General features: G+C 49.5%; 5 protein-coding genes across 5 annotated transcripts in view; 1 reads left to right on the top strand and 4 right to left on the bottom strand.

Moving 5' to 3' along the window:
• Nucleotides 1-12: 12 nt before the first annotated feature.
• Nucleotides 13-393, bottom strand: EPUS_03224 (uncharacterized protein; the record flags this gene model as incomplete). Its single annotated transcript, XM_007789654.1, has 1 exon — nt 13-393. The coding sequence occupies one exon, from the start codon at nt 391-393 to the stop codon at nt 13-15; it is 381 nt and encodes a 126-aa protein (XP_007787844.1).
• Nucleotides 394-4,089: 3,696 nt separating this feature from the next.
• Nucleotides 4,090-10,071, bottom strand: EPUS_03223 (uncharacterized protein; the record flags this gene model as incomplete). The annotated part of the gene is made up of 4 exons (XM_007789653.1): nt 4,090-4,737; nt 4,799-4,912; nt 6,236-6,878; nt 6,947-10,071. The coding sequence occupies 4 exons, from the start codon at nt 10,069-10,071 to the stop codon at nt 4,090-4,092; spliced, it is 4,530 nt and encodes a 1,509-aa protein (XP_007787843.1).
• Nucleotides 10,072-10,418: 347 nt separating this feature from the next.
• On the top strand, nt 10,419-10,667 carry EPUS_03222 (uncharacterized protein; the record flags this gene model as incomplete). Its single annotated transcript, XM_007789652.1, has 1 exon — nt 10,419-10,667. One exon carries the CDS (start codon nt 10,419-10,421, stop codon nt 10,665-10,667), a length of 249 nt encoding a protein of 82 aa, XP_007787842.1.
• A 1,196-nt stretch (nt 10,668-11,863) lies between these two features.
• Nucleotides 11,864-12,592, bottom strand: EPUS_03221 (uncharacterized protein; the record flags this gene model as incomplete). Its single annotated transcript, XM_007789651.1, has 1 exon — nt 11,864-12,592. The coding sequence occupies one exon, from the start codon at nt 12,590-12,592 to the stop codon at nt 11,864-11,866; it is 729 nt and encodes a 242-aa protein (XP_007787841.1).
• A 1,467-nt stretch (nt 12,593-14,059) lies between these two features.
• EPUS_03220 (uncharacterized protein) overlaps nt 14,060-16,553 on the bottom strand; it is a gene marked incomplete at both ends in the record, with an annotated part of 2,597 nt that continues 103 nt past the window's right edge. Inside the window, 3 exons of the mRNA XM_007789650.1 lie at nt 14,060-14,448; nt 16,352-16,433; nt 16,492-16,553. The exon at nt 16,492-16,553 is cut by the window's right edge and continues 103 nt beyond it. Coding sequence (XP_007787840.1) covers nt 14,060-14,448; nt 16,352-16,433; nt 16,492-16,553 — 533 coding nt within the window. The remainder of the gene's footprint in view (nt 14,449-16,351; nt 16,434-16,491) is intronic.

Genomic DNA, 16,553 nt, shown 5'->3' with positions numbered 1-16,553 from the left:
TGCAACCATCAGTCAGTTCAATTCGTCTTGCGAAATCGAGTTTGCTTCACTGTATTCCTTGAGCTTGGCCCGGATAAGGAGCGAGAGTTGCATTCTCTTTTCTGCTCTCGAATGCGCAACTTTCGCTTTTTCCTCAAAAACGTTCCAGTCTCTCGCACATTCGGTGACTTCCTCATCATCATTTTGCAGGTCCTCCTGGTCTAGGACCCGAAGTTGCGCTTCAAGCTCAACAAGCTCGCTTTGTAGGAGCAATAGGGTTCTCGCCGACAAGAAATCAAAGCGTCGATATATTGCGGTACTGTGACCTGGATCGCTTGCTATGAAAGCTGCGAGCGTCGGATACCCGTGGACATATTTGACTTCGACAGCGTCCTTTTCTGCATCTGGACGCATAATATACAAATGCTGGTGCACTGCGTACAGTGTTCATCTTGATACAATTGCCATTCTTGGGCACTTTGCAGAAAGGGTTATTCAATGATCCGCTCTTCGAAATGGCAAGGCTATCAACACAGCCACTCCAGCCACAGGATGGTTAGCTGGGCAGCAATACCCAGCCTTCTTCGGTGACTGCAGCCAAATTTCAATTTACGATATGGTCGACAATCACTAAATCTCTTCCCATTTGAGACACAAAATGGGATTGGAATGGTAAGTACTTTGTTGTTACTATCACCGGAATCACCTAAGTTGACTACTAGGAGAGGCTCTAGTTAAAGAGGGGATAACAGGAAGTCCTCCCAGATAACTGTTATGTATCGCGGACGTCGCGAATCGTTCGTCTTCTCGTAAAAGAAACAACAACAAACTGGAATGTTCGAAAGGCCCCCTTGAAACCGCGAGAAGACGAGCAACAGGCGGAGGCGGGGAGCGTATGGGAGATGTTCGAACGCAACCCCTCGGAGCTGCGACACGCTGAGCAACAGTCAGACATAAGGAGCGTAGGACAACCACGGGCCGTAGAGCCTGCTACATTGCTCGATGTTGATCAAATGGATGAGACAGCGCCACTTGATGATTATGATCCAACAGAGCTACATCAGGCCCAAGAACAACTCGAATCTGAACTTGAGACATCGTACACTAGAGTGAGAGAGTCACACGGCAAATGGATCGTACGCCTCTTACACCAGTTGAGCGCCCATCACCACCTACCTTCCGAGACGTTCCGAGACACCGATTTCCCAAAGTCGGGTGATATGTACAGCTTTCTTGAAAATGCAAAGGAATTGGCTGCTTCTGAGGATAGGGGAAATCCATTTAGACGACAAGGCAGATGACTTACGCTGCCAGTAAAGCTTCGTGGAAAAACGGTGTTGGCTTTGCCAGATACCGGCTCCGACATCGATGCTATAAGCATGGATCTTGTCAAAGAGTTGGAATTGAAGTTCTATCCTTATTCCGGGAGTAAGAAAACAGTCCGACTAAGCGACGGTTACACCATGCCAGCCATTGGGAAAGTGTCGACAAGAGTTTCGTTCGCTAAGGGAGCACAACAAACACTTTTTCGTACCTTCTTCGTCTTCCCAAACATCTCCACAGGAGTGGAATTGATACTTGGTAGAGACTTTCTCGATCACACACAGACGTGGACAACGCATCAAGATCGTCTGCAAGAACGTCGAATTGGGCTGCGAGGCCTTCCGAAAGTCATGAACATGTGTGTGTCGAAACGGCGGTTGCCATGCTATATTGACTCCCGCTTGATACTTGCAACTGCGGACACGGGCTCAGAGGTCGACTTGATCAACGAGTCCTATGCATTAAGACGAGGTTTCAACATTGAGTCTGTGTCTGAGGAGGAAAGGTATATTCAGCTGCCAGGTCAAAGGGTGGCAACAATCACGGGCAAAGTAAAAGTCAAATTCGACACATTACATGATGCTCCTTGTGCGCCAAATTCCCTAGAAAAAGCGAGCTCTAACAACAACGCACCAAGTCCTGTGGAGGGGAATGAAGTCATAGGCCACGCAAACTCCCCTGCTGATATATCTGATCATCACCGCACTCTCTATGTACTTCCCTCGTTGACAAGCAATGTTCTATTAGGAGAAGAGCTTTTGGATAGTATTGATGCATTTGGGGCTCATTTCGACAGCTTTGTCGACTTCGAGAATCTGAGAGGAGACGTCTCAGATGTGAACTCTATTAAGTGGCTTAATTCTTCGGAAAGGAGGTTTCTGAACAAAAGAAGTGCGAAATCTACTTGGCCGCCTTCTACCTTGGACAGTATGGTCAATTCATTTCAAATACAGCAGGTTGTGTCTGACATCTGGCAGTTCATTCATCCCACCCGCCCACACCAAATCTTGATAGCATAGAAGACTTCTTCGAAGAGCCACTTGAAACTCTGAATCTGCACTCGGACGATCACTTCCTAGGTATTTATCTCCATACCTCTATAAGCTCTTACAGATACTTCTCCTCTAAACACAACCTGCCATACTGATTTTACTATATTGCAGCCGCTATGAGCACGCGCCACGCTCAAGAATCCTCTCGTCGTCGACGGATGATAACGCACCTCAAAGGCTTACGGCCAAAGAACAAGCATCCATTGATCCGGATGAGAAGCTCCTTCTAGTCGCAGCTATTCAAGATTTAGAGAGTCGGGAGCGTCAAGCTGAGGAAAACTATGCACGAGACAAGCAGCGTTGTAAGGATGCATGGGCTTCTTGGAAGGCGTGGCTCGAGGCGAGTAGGCGAAATTAGCCGTGGTCTTGTTTGCGATGAGTAGCATTTAGCGTTGGAGTTTGGGGACATGTGAAGTGCGATGGTAACATGAAAACTGATCATACTTTCCTATCGAGGCTTAACGATATCAAAGAGAATATAGCACTTGACAAGACCATTTTCTGTCCTGTTAACCACCGCCAGCCAGGCTTCGCTAGCAACCCACATCAGTCCGCCTCAAAAGCCGCTAGCTCTCTATATCGGGTCTTGCATGAACTTTCAAGCCGGCCACTCTCCCTTCCTAGCCACGCAGGTGCATCTTAGACCTCCAATGACGTCGTTAGCAATCCCACGAAAAAGACAACCCAGAAGGGACTTTGGCTCTTGGTGGGGATGTACAATCGTCTCGCTGAAGAAAACCGCCAGGTTATGACATACTCTAGAACGAAATGAAGATCATCGATTGTAACAACGAAAGAAGCGAGGTCGATTATTAGGGGGCCTCCTATACGCATCCATGCATGTATATCGCTTCCAATGCGCGGGTATCTAAGACGAGTGATCGCTTGAGCGAACTGAGCCGAAATAAACGCAACTCAAAGAATGAAAGAGAGATAGACGGTACTGTGTCGCAAGCGAATTGCCTCTACAGCCTGCTCTTCCGTGAGCACTGTAGCAAGGAAACAGGCATCAGGATACACAACTGTTGGTTCATACCTCGTGGTATCGTTTATGCCCTCTTCTCCTCTTCTTTTTCTCTTCTCTAGGTGATTTGGTGGGGGTGAGGGATACCTATATCCATATCTCCACATCTTCTAGCCGAACCTCACAACTATATCCAGTTATAACTAGTTAGTAGGCTCCCGTCGCCATATCTGCCCATGCAATGAACCCAAGGACGTGAGAAGTACCAAGAGAACGAAGGTAAATAGCCAGGTTCTGTGATCCAAAAAGGCTTAGTATCAAGCAGCAGATAGAATACTGCAGTTAGTATAGAAAGCTTCAGCGAAGCAGGAACCGCTAGAGTAGGAGTGCAGATTGGGTCATGAAGGTTAACATCTTACAATGCATTCTATTCAATTTACAATTCTTCTGTTCTGTTCTCTTTTCTTTTCTGTCTAGATGAAAAGAGTATCTTATGTTCCTGTTTGTTCGTATCTCGCGAGCCGAGCGAATCGATTGGATCTTCTTGACCCGGTAACGCCGTGCCTGCAATGCGCTGGTAGATGCAAAATCCGAGTGAAAAAGCCCACACCCCACTCTCCAAAGTATCGTACAGGGTAGAATCGAAGAGTCGAGATTATTGTGTGTCTTCTCAGTAGTGGGAAGATCAGGACCTTCCCCTCTTTTCTTTTGGGGCCTCCTAACTTCCTCTTCTCCCCGAAGACTTTAATTCGAAGCTGGCTGACTGACCCATCACACCACCGTGGCAAAAGCCGGAATCAGCGTCTGCGCCAACCAGAAGCTGAACACCAACTTCGGCCCCGTCATCAACATCTTGGGCGTCAATCCCTTGAAGAAGCTCGTGATCCCCTCATTGCGCATCATGCTCCCCACGATCCTAAACCCACTCTCGGGATTGTCAAAATTGCGATTCTGGATCCTCGTCTTGATGACATCGAGCGGCGCACTGACGATCAACGACGCCGAGGCGCCGCAGATGGAGGCGACGAAATTCTGCGACCAGCTCGCCGCGTTGTAGTCCTGCAGCTGGAAGATCTTTTCCTTGGCGAAGGCGGAGCCGCCGAACAGGGCGAAGGAGCCGGGGGCGTTGCGGGCGGCGGTCCAGCCGGCGCCGCGGTAGAGGCCCATTCCTTCGTCGGCGACGATGCGGAAGAAGCCGCGCGAACGGAAGGCGGCCGGGTTGGTCTGACGTTTGATCTTCAGCACGTCGAGGGGGAGGAGGATGATCTCGCCGATGCCGATGAGGGAGCCGGCGGTGGCGTTCATGATCGCCTTTCCTGTGCCTTTGCCAAAGGTGGAGTCGAAAGTGTCGCCGTGGTTTTTGGCTAGGTAGTCGCGCACAAAGGGCTGGCCGCCGTATTTGTAGACTCTTTGCAGGATCTGAGAGTGAGGAATTAATTTGGTTGGGGTTCGCTTGGACCAGATCCGGCCATGAACCCACCTTATAGCCAGCAGCGTATCCCAAGCCCGGGAATAACGAGGTGAATTTTCCAGTGACAGGTGCGGAGGCCTTTTCTTTGAAGATGACTGAATTCAGTGTTGACGCGGATGTGATCTGAGTAGCTTAGCAACAGCTCCTTGACCGCAAGCAGCGCGTCCAACCTTCGTTTGGTTGCTCATCAGCCTCTTTGAGATTGTGTCCACCTTCCGTTGCTTAGCCAGTTTTCCAATTCAGCGACGATAGATTGAGCATACTGGATGGAAGATAAAAAGTTCAGCGACTCCAGCAGATCCTGGACTTCATTAGCCACCGGCGATTGCATCAGCTCGAATCGCATACCCGACCCTAACAGCCTCGCAAGGCCTGATTCCCTCTTAAACTCGGTAGCTGCGGCGCCAGGTATAAGTATGGGAGCTGACATGGCTGCTGCGGAGAGTTTGCGATGGGCGCCGGAGAGGCAATGACAAGGGCAGGGAGGAGGCCAGGCAGCGTTATTGCTGGGGCAGGAGGGCAGGTCGTGGTTGAGATTAAGGAATCAATCGTTCACCAGGTTGAAAGTCAGCTGGATCGTGCAAGCAATAGCAATAGCAACGGAAACATGGCCAATATGTACGGGTCCAGAAATCCGTGCCAAGAGATTTTTTTCTCCGCTCTATTATTTCTTCCACCGCTAGCGCGATTGCGGTAGATGACCCGATAGGGTAGGTCAACCAGGGATGTGACTGCATGGATATGCACGTAATGAGCATGTGAACGTGTGACTTGGTGCACCCAATCCGAGGAGTTTGCCCTCAGTATCTTCCACATGATCAGCATTGAGGTAGAATTGCGCCGACTAATGTCTATATCCAAACGAATGGATTTGCAGCTGAAACTAATGTACAGTCCAGTCCCATTGATTTGAACACTATGTATGGCTCTGACACAGACGGACAGACAGGCTCCCCATATTTGCTACATTCCACCTATTTCCAGCTCCTCATTATCAGTATCGCATCGTCGTCATTATCTGTACGTTAGGTGGCATGATTATCGAAATATTGTGTAGACTCAGACCGGAAATCTGTGCTGAAGCATCCGGTGGCAGCAGGCCGTTAATGGGCAAAGAGAAAAATCGCCAATTTCTGTGATCCGTGTCTGAATGGTGTTTACGTGAGCAGGGACCATCGAGCCAGTAATGTACTGACGATGTTCCGTAATGACAAGAACTATGTCATTCTTATACAGCAGATTAAGCAGTTCCAGCTTCTTCTGGCCTGGCAGCACTGCCTGAATGAATTAGACCATGATTCTGCGCCAAAGTTGTCGACTTTCCTAAAGAGATCGTGTTCATTGCGTCTGGGAAGATCATTGTTAACATCAAAGCCGTTGTGATCAGCAAAAGGGGAATCTGTGGCTATAAGCTCTAGCTTCCTCCTTGGAGCAAGGTCCACTTACCGCCACAAACAAGGCACTTCGGCCGATAAAAATCCTGCCAAGCTCTCGCACTAAATCTTTCAGTGATCGAAGCTGCTTTTCGGTGGCAACCTTCTTTGTGCTCTTTTGAGAGGAAGTAGCTGATTCGACAGCATGAAGATGACAGTCCAGTATTGCCTCAGTGGCAGCTTGTACAGCGGAGGACTTCTTGATACTCATGTCATCGTCTTCAAGCCTTCTGGCTTCGTTGGGATACAGTTCATTGTAAGCAGGAGGCGCCGTTGGAGAAGCAGGCCCAAGGCCAGCTAAGTTCTCCAATGCGCTCGGCCGATGTGGGAATAAAGAGCTGACTCGGCGAACCATCAAATATGCCTGATAGTCCGGCAAATTTGGAAGAGCAGGTAGACTGAGATTTGGCATTCCCCAACTGGCGCTTTCATGGAACTGCTGGATTTGCGCTGCTAGCGAGTCACGCCAGGCAGACATGTAGTGCGCTGGTGGAAGAGTTGTCGCTTTGCGCTCGTCCATACTGTGTTCCGACATCACGGATGGATCAGGGCCCAAATCATTGGATTCAGGACCTTCGAAGTCGTCCGACACATAATCGGAGTCCCATTCTAGAGAGGTAGCGCTGGAACGACGACTTCGTATATTCGAGGCTGCTCTTCGCCATTGTGAAATTAGAGCAGCTTGATGCGCTGCAACGCTAGGGCTATATCGGTAGGGAGATACCCACGGATGCTCCTGATTCTGTGATCCGCGCCAGCAAGTCGCAGTCGATGGATGATGTTGGAATGGCCGTTCATGGCTGCCAGATGGAGAGGTGTATTGCCATTCTTGTCCGAAGCATTTGGATTGGCACCTCGGGACAACAGCCCTGCAACGAAACGAGTAAGACCTGCTAAAGATGCCAGATGCAGCAATGTGACGCCAGTGTGACTCCTGGTGTCCAACATAGATGGTTTAGCCGTTCCTCCAAGGTCCAAGTAATCTAGAAATGTGAGCATTTGAGACTCGAGCTCGGTCAAATTCATGCCGTGCGTAAGCGGTCTGCCTGGCCGGTGACTGATCCTTCCTCCGTAGCCTCCTGGATTGCTGGGCCAAAATGATGGAGATGGTCCTCCTAAGAGCTGTTGTGCGACGGAGTAAGGATCTTCGGTCGGATGTTGCATTTGCTTGCCCACCGTCTTTAATGCTAGTCGATACATTTCTACCTCTCGATGGTCAGTATATGTAAACACAATATGTCTGGGTTGTGGCTGTTGTTGCAAAGACGGGTACTCAGGATGCTCATGCTTGAACACCACTGCGACAGTGCCCGCCTGCAGGGCAGGAGGTGTGATACAGTGGAGACATTTGTCGCCCCAGAAGGTTGTCGTGGTCGCTTCAGTATCACCAAACATGACCTCTAACCCCTGATAAAATCCGTTGCCGAGCAGCGTCACTTCGGTGCCTCCAGTAATCGAGCCTTCAGCAGGCACTAATTTGTGAATCAGTGGAGGTGGACAGCGTGAATGATTGCCGAAGAGGTGGCTGCCACTGAGTTGACTCAACTGTTGATCAGCACCAAAACTGTTTCTGTGCGAGCCAGCGCTTCCCGGCCTGCTGGGCTGCCGGGAGCTTGGAGCGGACAGCATAGCCTGCCTAGGCAGGTTTTCCATGCTAAAAGATCTATTCACTGCAGTCACGAAACCATGGTCGTTGCTGTTGGGTGTAGGAGGATTTGTGTCGTAGCCAGTCTGCCTTGATGAATGAGGAAAGCGTTCGGATGTCGCACTCATAAAGTTTGGAGCGAATGAAGACGCTGTTGCGGTGTTTGGAACAGTAGAGGAGCCACCATAAGGTTGTGAAGTCTCTAAACGTGTCATGGTCAAACCAGAGGGAATCTTCCCAGATCCGCTTTGTTTTCGCCGTTTGGAAGGACCAGAGAACCCTGTTGGAGACGCTGGTCTTGACAGATTTCGGGGGGTGAGAGTTGCCGATGTATTCGAAGATATAGCCGAAGGTACCGTAAATGGGTTGGGAGAAGGGTTCATGGGAAAATTAGGGTTGAAATTACGTTGCAACCCTTGCAAGTCTGTAGTTGACAGTGACTGCTTGAACATTTTCGGACCCATCGATTGGCCTCCAGGCATGTCCATTCCCCCTGTGGAGAAGACGCCAGCACCGGGTAACGGAGATGCGTTGGGAAGAGAAGGATTTGAGGTGGGGATAGGTGGAGGAGCATTGTGAGTCTTGTGATCATCTGTGATCATGATTGAATTTGTCATGGCCTGGGCAACCACTTTATCTCGGTAGTCCTTGATGGTGAAGATAACTTGAAAACCAAGTTTCTCGCTCTGATGTCGACAGTAGCAAGCAATACGCATAGGAAGCTCAACCTGCATGGCTCCCTTGGGAAGCGGTGCTTGAGGATTACCTTGATATCCAGAGATTCCAGTTGGGGCATCTTTTGCAGGTTCGGCCCATTCCTTGACTTCATTGGTATTAAAAACAATTACACGCTTCTCCTCGTCCTTCTGAAACATCTCTTCTTCATCAGGCTTCTTCTGCTTCTTCCGTGAAGCCCTTTTTCTCTCTCTTTGTATGCATCCAGAGCATATTTTGACTTCTCCACCTTCCAATGGCTTCTCCTCGTCGTCCCTGGAAGACGGTGAGTCAATCGATGATGCAGGGCTCGGCTTAGAAAGAGGCGCAACCTCTTCACCTCGTGCTCTTGCAAAAGCTCGCTGGAGCCTCGTTGGGTCTTGCATAGCACTGGTACAAACCAGCGAAGTATACAGTTCCAGAATCTCGGGAGCACGCTCGGCCTCTGGCTTAGCCAGAAACTTCGGCTTAGAAACAGTGTAAGCGGGAAGTCTCAACTTTGTCACGCCGGTTGGCAGTGGTGCTAGCGTCATCTTGATCGGTATTTGAGTTTCCACACGCGATTTTAGAGAGGTAGGATATACCGTCAGTGATGGCATGCTTTCAGCGGAATTAGCAGTACACGGGGGAGAGGATATGTCTTTGTTGAAGGTCGACGGAGTGGCACTTGAGTCTGGTGGATCGAAACTCAGACTGTTGGCTGTGAATTGAAGATTTGGCGAAAATGTTGCGTTTCCTGGTGAATCTCCATTCATCGTAATGCCGTTAAACGTCTCTTCCAAGCCAGACGAAGGAGAGTTCTTAGCCCATGGTGATTGGCTAGATGGTGGAAGCATGGTATTCATAGGTGATGTCTCACGGGACGTGCCGAGGTAGAATTGGCCTTGCGCGGGCAATCGAGGAGATGCATTCCTCAGCTGTGCTAGAGAACTGAAGCTTACGGAAGTTCGAAAAGAAGCCAACCCAGCAGAATGCCTTGTAGGGGACAGGCTTGAATTTGCAAAGCCACTGGGAGTGCTGGCCGCTGTATCAAAGTCAAAATCAGACGCCATCTGTTGATTGCTCACTTCGTAGTCTTCCAAGCCCGTCAGCCCTGTAGTGTTAAACAGCTCGTCGCCCGACGGCATTGTGAGTCCATTTATACCACTTTGCCAATTGCTTGATCGTCCAACATCACTTAATGTGCTTGTGGTTGACGTCTTTTGAGGGCGTACGCTATTCGCATTAGTCAATGAGTCCGCGCTCGAGGAAGCGGATCCCGAATGGGTGATGCCCTTCTCCTGCTTCAGTATTGCACTTGAAGTATTTGTGGTAGACGATGGCTTGGGGACAAAATCCTCTGGATTTATGAAAGCGGCGGATGAGCTACCACTTGGTCGTGGCGTCCCTCCAGCAAGAAAGTCATCGAATGCCTGGCTAGGGAAAGCTGCCGGCGTCTGACCAAGGCTCGAGTCGAAGAGATACATGTCATCATCTTGGGTGCTGTCCATTTTGGCACAATGCCACTTAGATCCGATATACCCAATTCCTTTCCCGAAACGTATGTCTAGTACATCTCCTACTCCGCCAACAACATTAACCTTGTACGTCAGGAGCCGGTAGTGTAGAAGCTGTGCTGAAAACTCCTGCGCTGGATCGAGAACACAAACTGTCCCACTGCAGCGCTAAAGACGCAGACATAAAGAACTGCCCAGCAGGTTGACACAGAATGCGACCGTGCGTTTAGTTCATAGCCACGGTTCGCTTCACGAAGACACCCGGTAGTAGAGTATGAGGAAGAGTGGATAGGTTGGGCAGCACTGGCTGTCGAGATCGAGTGCGAAGGTATGCGGGGGAGATGGGCGCAAGGTCCGGCGTATGGCCTGCGGGAAAAGAAAAAGAGATGATTCGTCAGAGAATGACTGTCTGTGTATACTGCCGTGCTCTGGGAGGTGACAACTCCGGTATGGTGACCCGAGGCAGGGTGAGTGGGGGGGACGACACCGAGGATGATGGAGACAGCGATGCGCTGAAGGCCGCTGCAATGTGGAGCAAGAAGGCGGGAGCCAAGACTCCATTTACAGTAAGTGTCTCCTTATCTCTATAGGGACTAGATGGATGCAAGTAGTGACCACGAGCGAGCACCCCCCACGCTCTGCAGCCGCGTCTGCAGTCCTTGGGAGAGGGAGAGGGATAGCAGTCATCCTCATATCCAGCCGCTTTGTGATAGATGATGGGCCGAACTGGCCCATACTCGCACTCGCGATAGTGACAGGATGAGAGAGCTGTTCACCCGCGTTCCCATTAAATACTAGTCAACGCTGTTCTTCCCCTACTACGTAGTACTCGGTTAATTCTGTCTACCCCCGAGATAGTATGTTATGATATGGTACCTGTGCTCAACATCCTTCACCCTGTACGCAGTCTTCCATGACATCGCCAACCAATGGCAACAGCTTCCATTGCGCATGTCGCTTAAAGCGGAGACAGGATTGGGGTTTCTGGAAGACAGCTGGGATGTCTGCAGCTTCTTCCGACAACAGGCTATTCTCGTCACGTCCTATGGAAACATTCTTCTGTTCCAGGTGCTCCACACCATGAGATAGCCCGGGATAATGTCGGCAGATTGACCCACCACCCTCCTGCAGGGCCGTGCTAGCTCTCTGCTCCTACCAAATTATCTTCGAGCCTTCGGAGCCATCTCAGGCTTCCAACAACGGTTTCTGTCAAGCACATATCATCTCAACCTGTGCCCTCGATGCGCCTCCCGGTAGGTCAACAGCTGGTAAACCCCTGTCCCCTGTCCAATTGCCCCTACCCAGAGATTCAGTCCTCACCATTTGAAATCCTGGCATCTTGATCCTCCACCGCGCATCATTTTCAATCTGTCCGAGAAGCCAAATAAGATTTTCTGAACCCTTCAGAACTTTAAGTGGACCAGATGTCGAAGTATATATCAGCCTCCGACGTCGCAAGCCCCGAGGAGATATGCATATACTCCAGACACCAGGTGTTTCAATTACTGCGCCTGAATCGCGCCACATAACAGTCTTTATCTTGAACAGATTGGGGGCCCATTGCTTAAGTCCGCTACATCCGACTTGCAGTGATAGACCAGTCACATACCCCTACGTGTCGTTCATGGATGAGCGCCGTCCAACATGGATTCTTCTGGTGATGGACCTCAAACTACCTGGACGGATATATTGTGATGGTTGTGGCAAACTGGTCAGGCATGAACAATTTTCTTATCTCGAAATAGCCTTCTAAGCGCCAATGCACTTCGAATCACCTCACGTAGATTCACTTCTTCCCTTCCACCATTGCCCTCACCGTACTCTCCTCAGTGACTCGCCCGCCTTCATATCTGCGCTCACAAAAATCCTTCAAATCCTTTACCCACAACCCAAATTTCTCCATCAGCGTCCTGCCATACAACCACTTGACTGTCCTCGCCAAAATGCCGCCAAGACACTCCCAAGTCCTAACCTCACACTCTTCCTGGCCCAGCACAATAACCTCATGGAACCTTTCACTCCTTAGCCCACGTGCCACGAACCCGCCCTCTACCGTCCACGCAACCCTGTACACCTTTGCTAGATTCTGCGTGAAGCTCGGTGATTGCAAGAGTGAAACTGGGACGTAATCGGATTGCTTCGTCGGGATAGAGATGTCAGTGACACGTAGATGGGTGTCTGTGGTCTTTGAGGGCTTGGAGGCGTCCATGATGACGTGCAGGGTAAAGTGGGTATCCTTTTGCAAAACTGGACTGGGCTGAGGACCTGGACTCGAAGCTGTGGTTGGAGAACCATTGTCAGAATTTGCGTCTGGCTGAGAGCGGACGGTCACACTCGGACACCAGGTGTTCCACTCCGGATAGGTCGATGTGTCGAGGAGGGTGGAGAAGACGAGGGGAGCCGGGGCGGAGATCTTGGTGCTGGCGTAGCTGGGCAAAATCGTTTCCGAGGCGGAAATGAGTACTGTGGAGAGAGATTTCGGAGGCCATGGCTCTAAGGGGACCGCGGCAGACATGCCGGAAAACTCTGCTGGTGGAAATGAAGAGGAGAGGTAGCGATTGGCGTTATCGCTTAGTATTGAACATGGCTATGTGGAATGAATTGAGATAGCTAGTTGTAGAATCTATATATATATTGTTCTATTTAACGTCCGTTCGGTCCTTATATATAGGGCCGTGCAGACAGCTACTTAACTAGGGAAAAGCCTAATAAAGAAAACCCTGGACTTACCAAACTACGTAAGCGCAGCTATTACGGGCGGTCAGGGACTGCCCCGCGCAGCGCCTTCGCCCCACCTGCGTTTTGCGTGCGTACCTGTTGCCCCTCTTATGCAGTCATCCTTTCAACCATACTCCGAGTATCTTAGAGGGTCTCAACCTCTGCCTCTACTACTCCTCCGCCGCTTCGAACGCTCTATACCCCTCCAGCTCCTCCTCCGCTATCTCCTATGCTGTACGAAATTGCTCCAGGATCCTTGTACGGATAAACCAGCGAACTGTATACTTTGCGCCTGCAGATTAAGAGAGGATCTCACTCATATGCTCTGTGCCACAGGCTGCCAGCATGCTCACTCTATTATATCTTGGGCAATGTAACAAGATATAGCGAATTGTTTGTAAATACTAGCCACAGGTACAAGCAAGGTTAGTATCTAGTACTTAAATAGCTGCTAACCACGCGTTCAGGCCTATAACCTCTAACCATATTAAGAACAGTGCTGTAGACTCCGTCTTTGTTAACCCTGCGTATAGCATACAAGTATCCTGCTCCTAAGGAGTAAACCAGATTATTGCTTGTAACCAGCCTCTTCTCTTCTGTAGCGTGGCTAGCCACCTCTTCTTCCACTCGAGGTTACCCTATTTGGTAAGTAGGTTCCTTTCGTTAGGAGGTCTCCTTGGCCTGGGTAGTCGAGGGTCCTGGCCTCTGCCCTGGGGCCTTCGGCACGCCTGCGTTACGCGTGCGGTTCGCCTGCAGCGCTGCTGCTCCTCTGTTCACTCACGCATTTCTTAAATCCTTTGTTGCGCTTTAGCAGTAGCATTCTCTCTGCTAGTCCTCGGTCTATAGCATAAGCGCGATAAGCGTGCCGACAACTGTATTATATTATCTATCTAATATAATATAGAGTTCACATCCTCTTACAAGGTCTCTATCACGCTTTCCCACACGTTTAATAACAGTGCTTCAGGGTTCAGATGGCCCAAGTCCTAGCCCACGCTCTAGTTGTAGTTTACTCCATAAGCATATAGCACCGGCTTGTCTCCGGGGAGCCAGATTCGAGCGCCAGATTCAGAATTTTCAGATTCGGCATGTCGGCGTTTGGGGACTTGGCAATATATGCCCCACCAAAATTGGGTGGGAAATTTATCACTCAAACCCCCCATATGAAATATCTATCAGAGTGCAGTTCAACCAGAGTTGCTCTGGGGCCTATTGCCTATTTAGGACTCTTGATACATTCTATGCTGTTGTATCTAGTATAGGCCTATTTTCCTCGTTTCGGCTGATTCTGCTTACCCTCGTGCATAGCCTTGTAGTCCAGGGTAGGTCCTCTAGCCCGTTTTGGCCGTGCATTGGTCTGCAGCAGGGCAGGAGCTGTTGAGGCGGGTAAAATGAATGGATTCTCCTCCTCCTCCTCCTCCTCCTCCTGGGGTACAGGCAAGCTATCCTCTGTCGGTAACAGCGTTGCCCTGGTAACTGACTCCTCTGAAGGCGGCGGCGGCGTTGCTCTGACGAAGATTATCTCATCCTGCTGCCCTGGACCAAATTGGAGTATCTCTGCTGCAGTAGAAGCGCTCTGAGTCATATTGATAGCGAGTTGGTCTCTCTCTTGGAGTCTCTGCTCACGCTCACGAGCGTTAAGCTCTCTTGCAGCTATTTCAGCCCCCGTAAGCCCTCTAGCGTTGGCCTTGCTGTGGGCCTTTTTAGGTACCCATTTCTGCTTTGGTACAGGTAAAGGGGGTTGGCCACAGGGACCCCACGACCCTCATACGCAGCCTGTGCAAGACCTAATATCCTCCTATCATTCTGAGCTATTTCGTCATCAATATAGGCTTGATCTGTACTAGATAGAGCGTCTCTAATGACGAGAAGATGCTGCCCTGCGGAGGTGTGCTGGCGGCGCTGTGGGGATAGGTAGTTGGTCTCTTGAAGCTCTGCGTTACTAGCCTCTTGATTTGTTGGTATCTAGTTGCTGAATCGAATGATAGGGCTATTAATCCACCAACGAGGGTGTACCAGGGACTTAGGGATAGGCTGGCCACTCTTGGCGATAGCGAATAGGTGATGTTTGCAGGGTAAATACCATCGAAGAAACAGCTGACACTGACACTGCTTGTTATCTAACTCCTTTAGATTAGCAGCTATTCTCTTAACCAACTCTCACTCATCTGCGAGCTTATTAAGAGCAAATAGACTAATTTCGTCGAATAGAAATCGAAATGCAGCTTTGTCGCGGTGTAATCAACGCGGGTGATCGCGTTTAGACGAATCTTCATCTAAATCGAGCGTTTTGAGAATAGAGATAACTGTGCTAACAAGGCGTTTAGCAGATTGTTCAAGAGATAGCTGGCCGTTAGTCATCACACGGAGAACTGGATGATAGCTCTCTGATCGAGAGCTTGAGGTACAACCGAGATTCATATATTTATCTGTATAGTAATATACTACTCGCTCCTCTTTTGGTACCCAGATCTCACGTATATACTTCTTCTCAGCAGGCCATAGCTCATTTATAAGCTTCTCATGGTTGTCCTTAAGCTCCTGCGCAGTTGCGCTCTTGATATAGATCTAGCAGAGGTCGCTTAGGATATCCACTTGATCTTTTTTGTACCCAAAAGTTCTGAACCTCCTCTTTATCGCCTCAACAGCATGCCAATCACAACTTTATAGTAGGGCTTTAAGCAACGCCTTAGGAAGAGCAGCAATAAGGCTACCAGCTTGATCGCTAATAATAACTCGGCAAAAAGGGATATTATCTTCAGATTTGAAGCATTCGTGAGTAAGGCAGTCGAAGAAGAATTTGAGCGACTCTTTGTTCTCTGAAGCGTAGTAGCTAAACGCCACAGGGAAGGTTGCTCCTGAATTTGTTATACCAACGGCAGCAAGTAGTGGGAGGCGAAGCTCATTCGTATTAAAGGTACTGTCAATAATAAGAACTTGATCAGCGACGAATCTCTGAGCTGCGACAAGCTGTTTTGGATAAGCAAACCAGATTTGAGTAAGTCGCTAAGTTATCAGTTTGCCCTTATTATTATATTCAGTGCTAATACGCTAATAACGGACGAATTCAGCGTCATTAAGAGCTTTGAGAAGGCCCTGAATCGATTCAGAATCTCCTTTATTCGCAGGTTGATTTCGAACAAGGTTATAGTACTTTTTAGCGCTCAAAAAGACACCAAAATCCTCACTATCAAGAATCTGACGACTCTGAGAGTAAGGTACAACGTTCTCACGTGCTTATAAGCAAGAGTAACAAGCTGACGATATTCAGAAAGCAGATTCTGATTCTCTGTATACACTAAGGGATTCTCCATAAGGCGGTGAGAATGAGATAGCTCTAGAGCAACAAGACAAAAACCCTTAACACCAGAGCCGCGCTTACTAATATCCTTAAAGGAGTAGAAAACGTACCAGATACACCCTTTCTGCTTGGTGTGGGTAGCATCTCGTTGTCGATTACTGATTATCTTACCCTCAGAATCCTTCGTAACGCGATGCTCAAGATCTCTATCATTTCGAGTCTCATCTCCGTGGTGGATACACCGAAAGCGCTTACACGGATTTCGAGGGTCTCCAGCGCCTCGAACGGTCACAGCGAAGCCCTCAACCATTGCGAAAACCTGCGGAAGAAGGCCATTCTAGTTCCTAGTCAAATGGACTGGTTTTGACGAAACAACTTAGGAACCTGCAACCCACCTTCTCTACGCCCCCGAGATTGTCCAAGAGTTCTACGAGCGCCACAGCCATGCCCCGAGATG

The sequence above is a fragment of the Endocarpon pusillum genome, assembly GCF_000464535.1.
Source record: "Endocarpon pusillum Z07020 unplaced genomic scaffold scaffold1275, whole genome shotgun sequence".
Lineage (NCBI taxonomy): Eukaryota > Fungi > Ascomycota > Eurotiomycetes > Verrucariales > Verrucariaceae > Endocarpon > Endocarpon pusillum.
The sequence above is the reverse complement of the archived record's forward strand: the minus strand, read 5'-3'. Positions and strand labels throughout refer to the sequence as shown.